General features: G+C 35.0%; 1 protein-coding gene across 2 annotated transcripts in view; it reads left to right on the top strand.

Moving 5' to 3' along the window:
- The window catches only part of DNAJC15 (DnaJ heat shock protein family (Hsp40) member C15), a 95,342-nt gene that overhangs the window by 52,673 nt on the left and 23,610 nt on the right, over window positions 1–19,059 (top strand). Inside the window, exons 5-6 of one of the 2 annotated variants that reach the window (XR_005080043.2) lie at window positions 13,160–13,230; window positions 15,025–15,103. Coding sequence is in view for 1 of the 2 variants with exons in the window: in XM_037128534.2 (XP_036984429.1) it covers window positions 13,160–13,230 (71 nt within the window). In the remaining variant the exon portion in view is untranslated. The remainder of the gene's footprint in view (window positions 1–13,159; window positions 13,231–15,024; window positions 15,104–19,059) is intronic. The other variant, XM_037128534.2, reaches the window with a different exon arrangement.

Below are 19,059 nucleotides of genomic sequence, written 5' to 3'. Positions count from 1 at the left end.
CTACACCAGCCAGGGCATGGGATAATCTTGGCTGAAGTGCCGCCTTTTGTCTTTCATGCTAAATTAAAGCTTAATGTCCAAAATGAGATGCAACTTAACATACATACTCCCTCCCAAAACACATACAGTGGAAATTTGGATGAGTAACCCATATTTGATTAACTTTATAAAATAAAGTTTTTAAAACTCCCCCTTTTTTATTTTAAGATTTCCTACTATAGAATAATCTTTTAAATTGTTAGTATTTACTAATATAGACCTTTTATTCTTTTGAGGAATTTAACTTTTTATAACCCTTTATTTACATTTGGTAGGTGGTATAAAATGCATTAAGCACCTGTTGCATATTTAATACTAGATAGTATTTTAAGATCCAAATCACAGCTTCTGTCCTTAAGTAGTTTAGTATCTACCTCAGGAGACATGTCAAATATATATATACAAAACTAGAAAACATAACTAACAAATGAAATTAAGTGTCATAGAACACCAAAAAATGGGAGGGGAATGATAAATGTCGCTTCAGGACACTAAATCATACAGTAATTTTTCGTAGCAACATCTTATTAATACTTAATAGGCAATTAAACAATAAAATATTCATAGCCTTGGTAGAGTATTAATGATTTTTTTCTCAAAATTTGCTAGTTTGTATATTCAAACAACATCTGTTTTTCTGGGGAGGAATCTAAAAACCAAAAAGCAAGTTAGAAATGGTCCCTAAAAGACTTCCACAATCAGCCAAAAGGAATACTTTTAAGTTTTAAACTAAAATACTTATTACATATTTATATATTTAAAAAATTTAAATACCCCCCAGTTTTTCTGAGATATAATTGGCACATAACATTTTATCTTAGTTTAAGGTGAACAACATGATTAGATTTATGTATATATTGCAAAATGTTTACCACAGTATGTTTAGTTAACATCCTATACCTAATATAGTTACAGATTTTTTTCTTGTGATGACTGTTTTCGTGATTTACTCTCTTAGGAACTTTGAAATATACAAGACAGTATTGTTGACTACAGTCACCATGCTGTATGTTTCATCCCCAGGACTTATTTATCTTACTGGAAGTTGTACCTTTGGACCACCTTCATCTGTTTTGCTCCCACTCCCTCACTTCTGGCTTCTCCCAGTATGTTATTTTTTTTCTATAAATTCATCTGTGCTAGATTCCACATAGAGGTGATATCACATAGTATTTGTCTTTCTCTGTCTGACTTATTTCACTTAACATAATGCACTCAAGTTCTATTCATGTTGTCACAAATGACAAGATTTCCTTTTTTATGACATATTTCTTTTTAAATATTTAAATATATTAAAAATAATGTTTCATTTTGCTTATATACATATACATAGCATATGCATATATATGTATAATCTCACATTTTCTTCATCCATCAATGGATACATAGATTGTTTTGATATCTTGGCTATTATAAATAATACTGGAATGAACATGGGGATGATGATATCTCTTTAAGATAGTGATTTCATTTCCTTCAGATATACTTGTATACCAAGAAGTAGAATTACTGGATCACATGGTAGTTCTATGTTTGATTTTTTGAGGGACCTCCATACTTCTTCCATAGTGGTTTTAACAATTTACATTCCCACCAACAGTGTAAAAGGGTTTCTTTATCTTCATGTCTTATCAACACCTCTCTCTTGTCTGTTTGTATTTTTTAAAAATTTTTATTGTATTTTTTCCAAAACCATTTATCTCCCTTATACTCTCTTCTACCTTCCTCTTCCTCCCTGGAATCACCACACTGTTGTCCATGTCCATGAGCTTTTTTCTTTGTTTCTCGGTCCATCAACCCCCTAACCATCCCACCACAGCTGTCAGCCTACTCTGTCTATGAGTCTGTCTCTGTTTTGCTGGTTAGTTCAGCTTGTTCATTAGATTCCACATATGAGTGAAATCATGTATTTGTCTTTGTCTGACCGGTTTATTGCACTTAGCATAATGTTCTCCAGTCCATCCATACTGTTGCAAAGGGTAAAATTTTCTTTTTTACAACAGGTTGTATTCCATTGCATAAATGTACCATAGTTATTTTATCCACTCATCTACTGAAGGACACTTGGGCTGCTTCCAAATCTTGGCTATTGTAATTAACACACTGTGGTGAACATAAGGGTGTTTATATTCTTTTGAACTAGTGTTTTGTCAGATAAATTCCCAGAAATGGAATCACTGGGTCATAAGGCAGTTCCATTTTTACTTTTTTGAGATACTACAAAAAAGAAAATTACAGGGCAATATCCCTGATGAACATAGATGCTAAAATTCTGAACAAAATAGTAAACCAAATACAGCAATACATCAGAAAGATCATACACCATGATCAAGTAGGATTTATTCAGGGAGGCAAGATAGGTTCAACATTTATAAATTTTTAAATATGATATACCACATGAACAAAATGAAACATAAAAACCACATAATCATATCAATAGATGCAGAAAAAGCATTTGATAAAATCCAGCATCCGTTCATGATAAAAACTCTCAGCAGAGTAGGAATGGAAGGAATATACCTAAACATAGTAAAAGCCACCACCAGCAACATACCCAATGGGCAAAAACTACAAGTGTTCCCCTTAAGATCAGGAACAAGATAGGGTTTTCTACTTTCACCTTTCTTATTCAACATAGTGCTAGAAGTCCAGGCCACAACAATCAGACAAGAAGAAGAAATAAAAGGCATTCAAGTTGGAAAGAAGAGGTAAAACTCGTTATCTGAAGATAACATGATCTTGTACATAGAGAACCCCAAAGATTCCACCAATAAACTACTACAACTGGTAAATGAACTTGGTAAAGTAGAAGGATATAAAATATGATATAAAATTAATATTCAGAAGTTAGTTTCATTTTTATATTGCTAGTAATGAACTATCAGAAAGGGAAATCAAGAAAACAATCCCATTTACAGTTGCTTTAAAAACAATAAAATACATGGGAATAAATTTTGCTTTTCGATGATAGTCATTGCAACAATTATGAGCTGATATCTCATGGTGGTTTTGATTTGCATTTCCCTGATAATTGGTGATGTTGAGTATCTTTCATGTACTTCTTGGCTTTATGTTTTCTTTGGGAAAATTTCTGTTCAGGTCCTCTGCCAATTTTTTAATTGGCTTGTTTTTCTGATATTTAATTGCATATGTTATTTATATATTTTGAATATTTACTCCTTATTGGATATATCATTTGCAAATACCTTCTCCTATTCAGTAGGTTGTGTTTTCATTTTGCGTATGGTTTTCTTTGCTATGCAAAATCTTTTTTTAATATATTTTATTGATTATGCTATTACAGTTGTCCCATTCCTACACTTCATTCCCCTCCACCTTGCACACCCCTCCCACCCACATTCCCCCCTTTAGTTCATGTTTATGTGTCATAAGTTCTTTAGCTTCTACATTTCCCATACTATTCTTGCCCTCCCCCTATCTATTTTTTACCTACTGTCTATGCTACTTATTCTCTGTACCTTCCCCCCTCCTCCTCCCACTCCCCTGTTGCTAACCTTCCATGTGATCTCCATTTCTGTTGTTCTGTTCCTATTCTAGTTGTTTGCTTAGTTTGCTTTTGTTTTAGGTGTGGTTGTTAATAACTGTGTGTTTGCTGTCTTTTTACTGTTCATATTTTTTACCTTTTTTTCTTAGATAAGTCCCATTAACATTTCATAAAATAAGGGCTTGGTGATGAACTCCTTTAACTTGACCTTATCGGAGAAGCACTTTATCTGCCCTTCCATTCTAAATGAAAGCTTTGCTGGATAGAGCAATCTTGGATGTAGGTCCTTGCCTTTCATGACTTGGAATACTTCTTTCCAGCCCCTTCTTGCCTGTAAGGTCTCTTTTGAGAAATCAGCTGACAGTCTGATAAGCACTCCTTTGTAGGTGACTGTCCCTTTATCTCTTACTGCTTCTAGAATTCTCTCCTTTATTTTAATGTTGGCTAATGTAATTATGATGTGCCTTGGTGTGTTTTTTTCTTGGGTCCAACTTCTTTGGGACTCTCTGAGCTTCCTGGACTTCCTGGAAGTCTATTTCCTTTGCCAGAGTGGGTAAGTTCTTCTTTAATATTTGTTCAAATAAGTTTTCCACTTGTTGCTTTCCCTCTTCCTCTTATGGTATCCCTATAATTTGGATGTTGTAACTTTTAAAGATGTGGAGGTTCCTGAGTCTCTCCTCATTTTTTTGAATTCTTGTTTCTTCATTCTTTTCTGTTTGGTTGTTTCTTCCTTCCTTCTGGTCTACTCCATTGATTTGAGTCCCAGTTTTCTTTTCATCGCTGTTGGTTCCCTGTGCATTTTCCTTCATTTCACTTAGTGTAGCCTTCATTTTTTCATCTAATTTGGAACCAAAATCAACCAGTTCTGTGAGCATCCTGATCACGAGTGCTTTGAACTATGCATCTGATAGGTTGGCTATCTCTTGGTCGCTTAGATGTATTGGCTCTGGGGCTTTGATCTGTTCTTCCGTTTTGAGCCTTTTTTTGGGGGGTCTGGTCATGCCTGTTATGTAGTGAGGGGCAGAGCCTTAGGTGTTCACCAGGGCAGGGCAACCCCCGTTGCTGGGCTGTGATGCTGTATGTGGGGTCAGGGTCAGAGAGGGAACAATGGCACTTGCTCCGTTCTCTCTTGGATCTCAGGTTCTTCTGCCGCCTCCCACAAGCAAATTGGGCCCTTCTGGTGCTGATTCCCATGTGGATGGGGTTGTGTAAGCTCTAGGACCCTGTGAGTCTCTCCAATGAACTCTCCCATGAGGCTGGGAGTCTCTCCTGGCACCTGAACCCCCGCAAGTGTTTTCAATCTGTGCTTTTAGGCTTTATTTCCCAGTGCTGGGGCCCTGGCTTGTGAGGTCTGTCTTGCTGCCCATTTTCCTCTGGTTTATCTTCGCATAGATGTGTGACTGAGGTCTGCCAGCCACCCTGTGCCCACCTCACTGGGTCTGCTCATTGCCGCCCTGCACCCAGGGTCTGTCAGCCGCTGTCTGAGCACTCGGGTCCACCAGCCACTGCCCCTTCCTGCCAGGACCCCTCTTACAGGTCTGGATGAATGATTGTATAGTTCAATTTTCTGTTACTTCTGGTGGGTTTTTTGTTTCTAAATTTTTGTTGTCCTTAATTTTGGTTGTGTGAGGAGTCATAGTGTGTCTACCTACGCCTCCATCTTGGCTGGACATCACAAAATCTTTTTAGTTGAATGTAATCCCATTTATTTATTTTTACTTTTGTTCTGTCCTAAGGAAACTGGTCCAAAAAATATTGCTAAAACCCATGTCAAAGCACTTACTGCCTGTATTTTTTTCTAGGAATTTTATGGTTTCAGTTCTTATGTTCAAGTCTTTAATCCATTTGGTTTTATTTTTGTAAATGGTGTAAGATAGCAGTCCAGTTTTACTCTTTTGCATGTAGCTGTCATAATCTTTCTCCATTGTATATTCTGGCCTTCTTTGTCATAGAATAATTGACCATAGATCTGTGGGTTTATTTCTAGTTTCTTTATTCTGTTCCACTGATCTGTGTCTGTTTTTGTGCCTGTACAGTACTATTTTGATTACTCTGTCTTTGTAGTGTAGTTTGAAATCAGGGAGTGTGTTACCTCCAGCTTTGTTCTTTTTTCTCAAGATTGCTTTGGATATTTGTGGTCTTTTGTGCTTCCATGCAAATTTGAGAATTCTTGTTTTAGTCTATGAAAAATGCAGTTGGTATTTTTATGGGCATTGCATTGAACCTGTAGATCATTTTGGATAGTATGGACATTTTAATAATATTATTTCTTCTAGCCCAAGACATGGTATATCTTTTTATTTGTGTTGTCTTCAAAATTTTTTAATCATCCTCTTATAGTTTGCAGAATACAGGTCTTTCACCTTCGTGGTTAAATTTTTTTCCTAGGTATATTATTCATTTTGATACAATTGTAAAAGGGATTGTTTTCCTAATTTCTGTTTCTGATAGTCTAGAAATGGCTGATTTCTGTATATTAATTTTGTATTATGTGACTTACTGAATTCATTTATTTTGATAGCTTTTTAGTGAAGCCTTTAAGATTTTTCTTTTTTATTGTTATGCAGTGTACAAATAGGGACAGTTTTATTTCTTACTTTTCGATTTCTGTGGTCTTTTATTTTAGTTTTCTTGCTTGATTGGTATGGCTAAGACTTCCAGTATGGTGTTGCATAAAATTAATGAGTTGGCTGGGCTGTGTTGTTTTGTTCCTGCTCTTAGAGGGAAAGCTTTTCACCATTGAGTATGAAGTTAGTTGTGGGTTTGTCATATATGGCCTTCATTATGTTGAGGTGTATTCCTTCTATATTCACTTTGTTGATAGTTAATATTATAAACAGATATTATTATTTTGTCAAATGCTTTTTCTGTATCAATGGAAATAGTGGTATGATTATTGTCCTACATTTTAATAGTGTGATGTATCTCATTGTTGATTTGCCTATGTTGAACTTGCATGCCTGGAATAAATCCCACTTGACTATGGTATTGTTGGATTTTCTTTGCTAATATTTTGCTGAGGGCTTTTTAAAATTTGTGTTCCTCAGGAGAATTTGTGATTTTTTTGGTATCATTTTCTGGTTTTGGTATCAGGATGATGTTGGCCTTGTAAAATGAGTTTGGAAGTGTTCTCTCTCTCCCCTTCTATTTTTAGAAGCATTGAGGAGAATTGATATTAATTCCTCTTTAAATGTTTGGTAAAAATTAAATTAAGTCATCTTGTCCTGGTCTTAACTTTCTTGGGAGGTTCTTTTTTATTTTAATTTTTCAATTACAGTTGGCATTTGTTTTTTCTTTATATTAGTTTTAGGTGTACAGAATAGTGGTTAGACATTTCTGTAATTTACAAAGTGATCCCCTGATAAGTCTTTTACTCACCTGGTACCATACATAATTATTACAATATTAATTGACTATATTCCTTATGTTGTACTTTACAGCCCTGTGACTATTTTGTAACTACCAATTTATACCTATTAATCCTTTTTATCTTTTTCACCCAGTCCTCCAAACCCCCTGCCATCTGGAAACCCTCAATTTGTTTTCCATATCTATGAGTCTGTTTCAGTTTTATTTGTTCATTTATTATTCTTTAGATTCCACATATAAGTGAAATCATATGGTGTTTGTCTCCCTCTGTCTGATTTATTTTAGGGAGAATACTACCCTCTAAGTCCATCTGTGTTATTACAAATGGTAAGATTTCATTCCTTTTATAGCAGAGTGATATTCCATTGTGTGTGTGTCATATATATATATATATATATATATATATATATATATATATATATATATATATATTATATGACTACCTCTTATCCAATCATCTATTGATGGGAACTTAGGTTGCTTCTATATCATGGCTATTGTAAATAATGCTGCAATGAACTTAGGAGTTCTTATATCTTTTTGAATTACTATTTTGGATTTCTTCAGACAAATACTCAGAAGTGGAATTACTGGGTCATAACATAGTTCTATTTTTAATGCTTTAGGGGCCTCCGTACTGTTTTCCATAGTAGCAGTCCTACCAACAGTGCAGTCCTACCAACTCTCTTCTTCACATCCTCCCAACTCTTGTTGTTTGTTAATTTGATAATAGCCATTCTGACAGTAGTGAGGTGGTATCTTATTGTGGTTTTAATTTGCATTTCTCTGACAATTAGTCAAATCAAGCATTTTTTTCACATGTCTATTGGCCATCTGTATGTCCTCTTCAGAGAAGTATCTATTCAGGGCCTCTTCCCATTTTTAAATGGATTGTTTGTTTGTTTTGGTATTGAGTCATTAGAGTTCTTTATAAATGTTGGGTATTTTCCCTATATGGGATGTATCATTGGTGATGGTAATTGGTAGGTTGTCTTTTTGTTTTATTGACAGTTTCCTTTGGTGTGCAAAAACTTTCTATTTTGATAGTTCCATTTGTTTTTCTTTTGTTTCCCTTGCCCGAGGAGATATGTCAGAAAAAGTATTACTAAGAGCAATGTGTGAGAGTAACCTCTTGATGTTTTCTTCTAGGTGTCTTGTGGTTTTGGGTCTTACATTTAGGTCTTAATTCATTTTGCGTTTATTCTTATATATGGTTTAAGAAGGTAGTCTAGTTTAATTTTTTTCTTGTATCTGTACAGTTTTCCCAGCACTACATACTAAGTAGACTGTCTTTACTCCATCATATATTCTTGCCTGTTTTGTCATAGATTAATTGCCCAGGTAGGTGTGGGCTTGTTTATGGGCCCCCTATTCTGTTTCATTGATTTGTATATTTATTTTTATGCCAGTACCATGCTGCATTGATTACTGGATTCTTGTATAATTTGATACAAGGTAGCAATGATGCCTTCAACTTTGTTCTTTCTCAGCATTGCTGTGTCTATTCAGGGTCTTCTGTGGTTCCATATAAACTTTGTTGCTATTTTGATAGAGATTGCATTGAATCTATATATAGCTTTTGGTAATTGACTTTTTAACGGTGTTAATTTTTCCTATCCATGGACATGGTATATGATTCCACTTATTTATATCTTCAGTATTTTTTTCTATGTCTTAAATTTTCCAAGTACAGGCATTTTACCTTCTTGGTTAAATTTATTCCTAGGGGTTTTTTTGTTGATAACAATTGTAAGTGGATTATTTTCTTGATTTCTCTTTCTGATAGATTGATACATAGTTTTATATAAATGTAACCTGTTTCTGAATATTAATATTCTGTTCTACTTTATTCAATTCATTTTTTGATTCTAAAAGGTTTTTTTTAATGGAATCTTTAGGGTTCTCTATATATTGTATTTATATTATGTCAACTGCAAAGAGTGACAGATTTACTTCTTTTGAATTAGAATGCCTTTTATTTATTTTTCTTATCTGATTGCAGTGGCTATGGCTTCTTCCAATATGTTAAATAAAAGAGTTTGTTGTGGGTTTGTCATATATGGTGTTTACTTTTTTTATATATATTTTTAATTTTATTGATTATGCCATTACATTTGTTCTATTTCCCCCCTCTGTTCCCCTCCACCCTGCACACCCCTCCCCCACCATTCCCCCCTTTTAGTTCATGAACACATGTCTCCAGTTCTTTAGATTCTATATTTCCCATACTATTCTTACCCTCCCCCCTATCTATTTTCTATCTACTGTCTATGCTACTTATTTTCTGTACCTTCTCCCCCCTTCTCCTTCTCCCACTCCCCTGTTGCTAACCCTCCATGTGATCTTCATTTCTATGGTTCTGCTCCTGATCTAGCTGTCCTTTTAGTTTGCTTTTGTTTTAGGTGTGGTTGTTAATAACTGTGAGTTTGCTGTCCTTTCACTGTTCATATTTTTATCTTCTTTTTCTTAGGTAAGTCCCTTTAACATTTCATATAATAAGGGCTTGGTGATGATGAACTCCTTGAATTTGATCTTATCTGAGAAGCACTTTATCTGTCCTTCCATTCTAAATGAAAGCTTTGCTGGATAGATCAATCTTGGTTGTAGGTCTTTGGTTTTAATGACTTGGAATACTTCTTTCCAGCCTTTTCTTTTCTGTAAGGTCTCTTTTGAGAAATCAGCTGACAGTCTGATGGGAACTTCTTTATAGGTGACTGTCCCCTTATCTCTTGCTGCTTCTAGGATTCTCTCCTTCATTTTAATCTTGGCTAATGCAATGATGATATGCCTTGATCTTGGGTCCAACTTCTTTGGGACTGAGTTTCCTGGATTTCCTGAAAGTCTATTTCCTCTGCCAGAACGAGGAAGTTCTCTTTTATTATGTGTTCAAATAAGGTTTCCACTCGTGACTGTTCCTTTTCCCCTTCTGGTACCCCTATAATTTGGATGTTGGAGTGTTTAAAGATGTCCTGGAGGTTCTTAAGCCTCTCCTCATTTTTTTGAATTCTTGTTTCTTCATCGTTTTCTGTTTGGTCATTTTTCCTTCCTTCTGGTCTACTCTCTTGATTTGAGTCCCAGTTTCCTTCCCATCTCTATTGGTTTCCTGTGCATTACCATTCATTTCAATTAGTTTCGCCTTCATTTGTTCCTCTAATTTGTGACTAAAATCAACCAGTTCTGTGAGCATCCTGATCACCAGTGTTTTGAACTTTCATCTGAAAGTTTGGCTGTTTCTTCATTGCTTAGATTTATTGGCTCTGGGGTTCTGAGTTCTTCTTGAGCCATGTTTTTATCTGTTTGTGCCTGTTACGTATGAGGAGAGGCACATTAGGTATTCACCAGGGCAGGGCCACCCAGGTCGCTGGTTTGTGATGCTGTATGTGGGGGTGGGGTCAGAGAGGGAGCAATGGTGGTCCTTTTCGCTCATTGGGTTCGTCTCACTGCTTGCCCCCACCTGTTTATCTGAGCGCAAATGTGCAAGCCCACTGCCCTGCGCCGTGCGGTCTCAATGCTCATCTCTTCACTGGTTTATCTGCACACAAATGTAGGACTGACCGCAGACAGCCAGACGCTCCTCTTCCCTGTGTCCGCCTATAGCTAGCCCACACCTGAGATCCATGCCCTTCCCTTGGCTGCCTGTGCACCGCCCACGTGGGGGGATCTTTTTTGCCCTACCTGCTCCGCTGCTGGCTTCGCCCCTCTCACCAGTTTAGCTGAGGGGTTCATTATTTTCAGACTCCCTATTGTCGATTTTCTATGTGGTTTGGTTGCATTTATTTTTGTTAAAAGTTTGTTGTTTTTAGACAAAATTTGGTTGTGTGAGAAAGCAAAATGTTTCCACCTACACCTCCATCTTGGTGGAAGTCCCAGTTTGTCATATATGGTGTTTATTATGTTTTCTCTGTTCTCACTTTGCTAAGAGTTTTCATCATAAATCCATGCTAGGTTATGTCAAATACTTTTTCTGCATCTACCAATATGTTCATATTATTTTTATGATCATTTTGTTTACGTGGTATATCATGTTAATTGACTTGCGGATATTGAACCAGCCTTGCATCCCATGTTGGGAGATTCTTAATTACTGATTTAATTGTATTACTAGTAATTGGTCTGTGCTGAGTTTCTGTTTTTTCAGGACTCAGTCTCTGTATGTTGTTAGTTTCTAGGAATTTTTTCAATCTTTTTAGATTTTCCAATTTGTTGTATAATTTTTCATAGTGGTCTCTTGGGATGCTTTGTATTTTTGTGGCATTATTTTAATGTCTCCTCTTTTATTTCTGATTTTATTCATTTGAGTCCTCTTTTTTCCTTGGTGATTCTCTCTAATGGTTTGTCTATTTTGTTTATCTTTTCAGTAAAATAGTTCTTAATATCACTGGTCTTTTCTATTGTTTCTTCAGCCTCGATGTCATTTATTTTCACTCTGATATTTGTTATTTCCTTCCTTCTACTTAGTTTGTTCTTTTTTTTCCCTAGTTCCTTGAGGTGTAAAGTTAGGTTATATGAGCTCTTTCTTTTTTCTTGATGTTGTAGTTTATTGCTACAGACTTTCCTCTTAGAACTGCTTTGGCTGTATCATAACTTTTACTATGTTGTAGTTCTATTTTCATTGGTCTCAGAGTATTTTTTACTTCTTTTTTTTGATTTCTTCTTTAACTCAAGGCATTTGTTTTATTCATAGAAAAATATTTTGCATGCTTTTCCAGCAATTGATAGTGCATTTTGAATGTTTGGTCATTTAACCCTAGGAGATTAGAAGTAGCAAGTAACTGGCAGTGGACTGAAACACTGGCAGAATTGAGGATTGACAGCTGATAGTGAGGGAGGCAGTGTTAAAAACACATGGAAAAATGTAAATGAGTAGCAGTATTTGACCATTTAGTAGAAGCGCAAGCAAACCTCTGCAGACTGTAGCCATTTATTTGTACTTAATTAATAGTCATGGAAATGCTTTGAGTCATTTAAGGAATATTAAATTAGGTTATTTATACTCCATTTTAAATGTAGGAAGTACATATTTTTATTAGTATCCTTTATATCTACAGTAACTACAATTATCTGAACACTAACTATATGTTAGTTGTACTGATGTTTTTACTTATATTATGTAATGTATCCTTAACATAATCCTGGGAAGTTGTTTTATTATTTACAATTTACCTGTGAGGAAATTATAACTTGGAGTTTAAATATGCAAAACTAATCGTGTGGCTAATGAATGGTGGAATCAAGATTTTGAAACTATATCTGAACATCTCTAAAAGTACCTGCTTTTATCTACTACACCATGAATCATCCATACAAATGAAATTATTTTGAGCTTCACAAACCACCCCATACTTTGTCAGGTATAATTATTTCCATTTGAGGCACAGATAAGCTCAGTACCTTAAATAAGACCTAAGTAGCAATACTAAGATTTTGTCGTTGTGTTATTTTTTTCTTTGCCTAAAAATGTACTAATGAGAAACATTTCTAATACTAGATAAATTTGGTTTTACCAACCTAGTTTTAGGTTTATTTAACTTTTTAAAACTTTCGTTTAAAGCATAGATTCTAGCATACAGACTTTTTTCATAGGATTCTTACAAAGTTACATTAATTATAAGCTACAAAACATTGAGATGCTCTATTGAAAATAATAATAATAATAATAATAATAATAATAGAGCTAACTATTAGGGAACACTGGTTATACAACAGGTGCTGTTAGCACTTTGTCAACATTAACTAACTTAATACCTACAGTTACTCTATTAGGAATATGTCTTTCCTAACTGTGGTGTATAATGCGGAAACTGAAGCATGAGGAGGTTGACAAATTGAAGAAGGTTACCATTCTATGTGGCAATGGGATTAAAATTAAGCAGTGGAGTAGCTCTGGAGTCCAAGAACCTGTCTGCTAAACTCTATGTACTGCCTTTCCCCCCAAATAATTTGAAGCATAAGTTTTCAGTGCTACAGTATAATCTGTAAATTGTGACTCCCTCTATATTGTTTTATTTTTTAAATTGATTGAAAATAAAGACTGATATTACAAAGGACTGAAGAAAAATATGTGCACATTGAATCAGTAATTCATTTTGGTGGTTACTAGAATAAGTGATAGGCTGTAATTTCATATTTATCCACAAGATGGTGAAATTCTCATTAGTTTTTAATTTCTTGAAACCCATATAAACCATTAATTTATAATCCACATTTGATATAATTTATTATAATCTCTCTAATTTCTTTTTACAGCCCATCTGCTACTAAGGCCAAGATTAGGACTGCTCACAGAAGAATTATGATTTTGAATCACCCAGATAAAGGTAAGTGAAAGTCTTATTTTTCATAATTCGTGGTTCAGAATCTGCTCTGAGTTGCTTTCAGTTTACTTAAACTCATTGGAAATGATTCATAATTGAAATGAAAGTATATATGCCAATGTATTGTGATATTTTCTTATAACAAATGAGGCTTTAGGTTGAAATTCAGTGACCCACAGCAGTGATAGATTTATATTATCAGCTTTTAAGAACTTAGTTACTGAATTTTTTATGGGACTACCTCACTCTTATTTGAGGTTGATTTTTGACTGAGAAACTATAGTCCCACTGCTGGGACTGTACCCTAAGAATCCTGAATCACCAATTCAAAAGAACCTGTGTACCCCAGTGTTAATAGCACCACAATTTACACAATTTACAATAACCAAGTGCTGGAAACAGCCTAAGTGCCCATCAGTACATGAACAGATTAGAAAACTGTGGTACATTTATTTTATTTATTTATTTATTTTTTAATTTTTATTTTATTGATTATGCCATTACAGTTCTATTCCCCCCTTCATTCCCCTCCACCCTGCCCCCCCCACCCCTACCATTCCTCCCCTTTAGTTTATGACCATATGTCTCAAGTTCTTTGGATTCTATATTTCCCATACTATTATTCTTGCCCTCCCCCCCATCTATTTTCTATCTACTGTCTATGCTACTTATTTTCTGTACCTTCTCCCCCCTTCTCCTCCCACTCCCCTGTTGCTAACCCTCCATGCATTTATACAATGGAATGCTACACAGCAGAAAGAAAGGGAGCTCCTACCCTTTGCAACAACATGGATGGAACTAGAGAGTATTATGCTGAGTGAAATAAGCCAGGCAGTAAAAGACAAATGCCATGTGATCTCACCTATAAGTGGAACCTAATCAACAAAACAAAGAAGCAAGCAAAATATAACCAGAGACACTGAAATAAAGAATAGGCGAATACTGACCATAAGGGAGAGGGGAAGGGAATAATGGGGGAAAGAAGAGGAAGGGGCAAGCAAAGGAACATGAATAGAGGACTCATGGGCACAGACAAGAGGGTGGGGGATTGACTGTGTGAGAGCTGGGGAGTGGGGTTGTGGTGGGCAATGGGGATACTTGTAACTGAACAAAAATAAAAATTAAAAAAAAGAAACTGATTTGTGCACCATGAATTATATTTATTTAACCTTAAATACAGAAGCACAAGATTTAGAGGATATCCTCCAAATCTCTGAATATAGTATGTCATCGAAGATTCCGAATGTCTTAAATGTTATTCTGGAAGGCTCTGAGGCTGAGCCATTTATTTTTAACTGGCCAGATTTTTAATGAAATTTATCTTACAGAAAGACAATTATTTTAACTTTAACTACACTACAGCTGCTTGAGAGAGAAAGCCCATATGTTCCTTACTGTTTCTGCTCTGAAATAACAGATGGTAGAAAGTTGTGCTGTACTTCAGAAGTTAAGGTGGTGGGGATTGGTGGGGGGAGAAGGAAAGTGTCCCTTGGATTTTTATTTATAGACTTTTGTTTTATAATTATTTTGAAAAACATTTAAAACAAGATTTGAATTCATACCCATCTTAACTGACAACAAAATGAGACTTTTTTTCAGCTTTCTCACTTAATTACTATAACAATTCTTTTTACTAACCGTTCGTTATCTCCTTTGGTTTTTGAACTTGCTGTTTTTTAGTGTGAATAAACAAGGGAATCACCTTTTAAATTAGTTTTTTCTTAAAATTTCTAAATAGCTTTAATAGTTAACTGAAAGATACACCCAACTAATTAACTTTGTATTGTGGGCTTTCAGAGTAATTGCCTCAGAAAGAAGTGTGTTTAAGTACCTCCTTGAAGCCTTCTGTCTCCTAAACATCCGCTGTCGCTTTCAGGTCTGGTGTATGCCCTTCTCTTATTGATTGCAGTGGGATCAAGTACTCATGGTTTTTGATGACTGACAGGTGATCGATTGTGCCTGCTGGCAAGGAAGCGAGTTCTAAAATGTATCTAAGAGAATATGTATTTTTAGGTATCTTCAGTAAAAAAAGAAAATGTTTATATATCTTATGAGCCAGTAGTGTTTAAATAATTAATAACTTGATTTGTTCTGAGATTGTATACTTAGCAGAGGTGGATTGTTGCCTGACGGTAGTGTGCTTACTAATATGATATCCTTTTGTCTGTCCCTGTGAGGGTAGCAGAGTGTGAGAACATGGACCTGGAAGCAGGAGGCCAGCAATTTTCTCTGGCTCCTGTCTTCTAGTTAGCAAGGGCCTGGACACTCTCCAAATGTCAATTTTGTCATCTATAAAATGAAGGGATTTATTTCAAAAGCTCTTTTTGATTATATATGTATCATATAATGTCTTTATATGCCTATTAATAAAGAACCTATACCCTATATTTCTATTCAGATCACATTTTTCATTTAATAAAAATGCTTTTAACCTGTATAGATTATTGTTCCCTCTAAGTATGTATTGGAAACTGTGGACATTTTGTCCATATAAATTGCTTATCCACTCAAAGTTTTAAAATATTTGGATTTTTAGAGAGTTCACAAACTTTCTAAAATCTATTTGTATACTCAAACTTCAGAATTCCTGCTCTAGTGAAATCATGGGGAATTAAGGCACTACTGCAGGGAAAGAACTTATGTATGATGGCATTGCGAGAGGACAGCTTAGAAATCTGTAAATTGTCTCTTAAGAAGGAAGTTTGTTTTATTTTGTTTTGTTTTTAATGGGAAGACGATAACCAATTTTTAACGAAAAAGGTCTGATTTTGCTTGGAAAGAAAGCCAAGAGCATTTGAGGAAGTATGAGAATGGCTAACTTTAAAAATATGGTTTTAAATTTTACAAATGCAGTTGACATTCAATATTATATATTGAATGTTTCAGATATACAACATAATGATTAGACATTTATATAACTTAAGAAGTGGTCCCTCTGATAATTCTGGTACCTACCTGGCACCATGAATAGTTATTACAATATTATTGACTATATTTCCCATGCTGTACTTTATATCCTGTGAGTCTTTTATAACTGCCAATTTGTACTTCTTAATCCCTACACTCTTTTCATTCAGCTCCCCAGCCTCCCTCCCACTGTCTGGCAACCGTTGTTTTGTTCTCTGTATCTGAGTTTGTTCCTGTTTTATTTGTTTACTTTGTTCTTTCAGTTTAACATATAAGTGAAATATATGGTGTTCGTCTCTGTTATTTCACTTAGCATACTATCCTGTAGGTCCATGAGAATGGCCAACTCTTAGTTCTGCCTCCTATTTTTATAATTTTCACCATGTTTGTTTTGGCCAAATCAACATTGTTATAGGTGACTGCAAAAACTTAAATCCTCTACCCAGTTGCTTCTGAAATGAATGTGTTCCACCACTGTTACCCCACCCCAAAGTTACTTTTCTGTTGGTTTTGCTACCTGCTGGTAAAAGAAAGAAGTTTAACTGTGTGTTCAGCTATGATTTGTTACATATTATCAGCTTGTGCAAAGAAAGTGACACTAGAAAATTAAGTGTGAGAAATGGCCCAAAATAAATTTTTTTTTAAGTTTTAAATGAGTATTCATATGTGTTTTGGTAAAAAAGGGAAATTGTGCTATTTCAGTTTATAAAAGTTTAATGCAGTAAAAGAGGTTATGCAGGAACCTTTTTTTTTTTTTTACTGTCTAGGCACCTGATATTTTTTCAAAAATCACTGTGGAGCGAAACAGTAATTACTATTATTATTATTATTACTATTTTGCAAATCAAAATTATATTTTTTGTCAGGTCAGCAAAAATATATTTTGGGGTGTGCCACAGAATTTTAGTAATTAGTTTATGTTTGCCACAAGATAAAAAAGGTTGAAAATCACTGATTTAGAAAAATTTATAGCAGTTTGACATTGCCATGACATCTAAATGTATGATACTTTTTTAAAAAATATTTATTTATTTATTTATCTTTAGAGGGGAAGGAGAGAGGGAGAGAAACATCAATGTGTGGTTGCCTCTAGTGCATCCCCTGCTGGGAACTGGCTTGCCACCCAAGCATGTGCCCTGACTGGGAATTGAACCACGATCCTCTGGTTTGCAGACCTGCGCTCAATCCACTGAACTACACCAGCCAGGGTTCATTCTTAAATGTGTGATACTTTTTAATTTTATAAATTGGTCTACTAAAGAGTGGGACAGGTTTTTTTTTTTTTTTTTTTGCTTCTTCAGCATAATTTGAGAGACACTGATCTAAATAAATCGGGCTTTCTCCTAAACCGAGATTGTTTCTGCTGTCTAGGTAAATATGGCTGGATAGCTGTCCTAAAGATTTCTAGGGATGGGCAGCTCCCTGTTTTTGCAAGGCAAAACACTGGTAGGCAGTTCTAACTACCAAAAACTTCTTCCTTTTATTCTGCTAATATCTGCCTTCCTACTCTCAGTCTTTTTCCATTTATGTCCCCTTTCAATAAACATAATATTCTTACTCTTCTTTAACAGTATTTAAATCAAAATAAGATTAAATATTGAGATTAAAAACAAATCAAAGTAATTATACAGTAAAATGGATTGGCCCTGATTACTCTCATTGTAAAAGAAGCTAAATTTGGCATGAAGACCTGGTATAATATATTACAATTTTTACAGTATATTACACTTAAAAATGAATTGTAAACATTTAGAAAAAGAGAGACAGGATCACCAAGAGTCAAGATGGATTCACTAAGAAAATGCGATGCATAATCAGCTCAATTTTGTCTTTTGATAGATGACTAGTCTATTATTTGTTTCAGTAGGTTCATCTTTCCCTTCATTGCAACATGTTAATTAGATCGAAGGCATTGTATTTGAGTTCATTATCTTTTTAAAGATTTTATTTATCTATCTATCTATCTATCTATCATCTATCTATTTATTTATTTATTCTTGAGAGAGAGGAAGGGAGGGAGAAGGAGGGAAACATCAATGTGTGGTTGCACATCACATGCCTTCCACTGGGGACCTGGCCCATAACCCAGGCACATGCCCTGACTGGGAATCAAACAAGCAGCCCTTTGGTTCACAGGCTGGCATTCAATCCACTGAGCCACACCAACCAAGGCTCATTATTTCTTTTGATAAAAAGATCATTTTATCTTATCACATTGATTTTCCTTAATAAATGGTAAGATCTTTAGGAGTAAAGAGCATGACTTGTTTCATTTATAACCTGTATGGTTGACATTTAGTATACTACCAATGTCTTTTTTCAAGAGTGAATGAATATGCAAATGGTTAAAAAAGGAAATACACAAATAAAATTTATAGACAAAAAGAATTGTGAACGATAGCTCATACATAATGATATCAAAATTTTAAAATACTTTTTGGAACTATTCTTTTACTCATTCAGATTATTTATTCACCTTCTGTAGTGCACCAGACATAGTACTAAATCTTGGGACTTTAACTGTAAAACAAGTTAACTAGATTCTTGTTCACATTGAACATAAATTTTAATGGAGGGACAAAGAGCAAGTAAGCCTATTTCAAGTTGAAAGTGCAATAACGGGTACAGTGGACTGAGATACAGACTGTGGGAACGAGGCAGCTTTACACAAGGTGATTTTGGGAGGCTTCTCTGAGGGACCCTAAAGGATGAAAAGAAGCTACTTGTGTTGTAGTGGTTGGAAAGTCAAGGAACTCGCATGTGTGAAGGCTTTATGGGAGGAAGAAATTTAGGGTGCCTCAAGACTTGGGAAAAAAAACAGTGGGAGGCCTGACTGGTATGGCTCAGTTGGTTGAGCATCACAAAGTGAGAAAGTGAGCATCACAAAGTGGTCCAGTTCTCAGGGCACATGCCTGGGTTGCAAAT

This window comes from Artibeus jamaicensis, unplaced genomic scaffold, assembly GCF_021234435.1.
Source record: "Artibeus jamaicensis isolate MK-2021 breed Jamaican fruit bat unplaced genomic scaffold, CSHL_Jam_final contig_414, whole genome shotgun sequence".
Taxonomy (NCBI): domain Eukaryota; kingdom Metazoa; phylum Chordata; class Mammalia; order Chiroptera; family Phyllostomidae; genus Artibeus; species Artibeus jamaicensis.
This window is presented reverse-complemented; position numbering and strand designations above follow the sequence as displayed.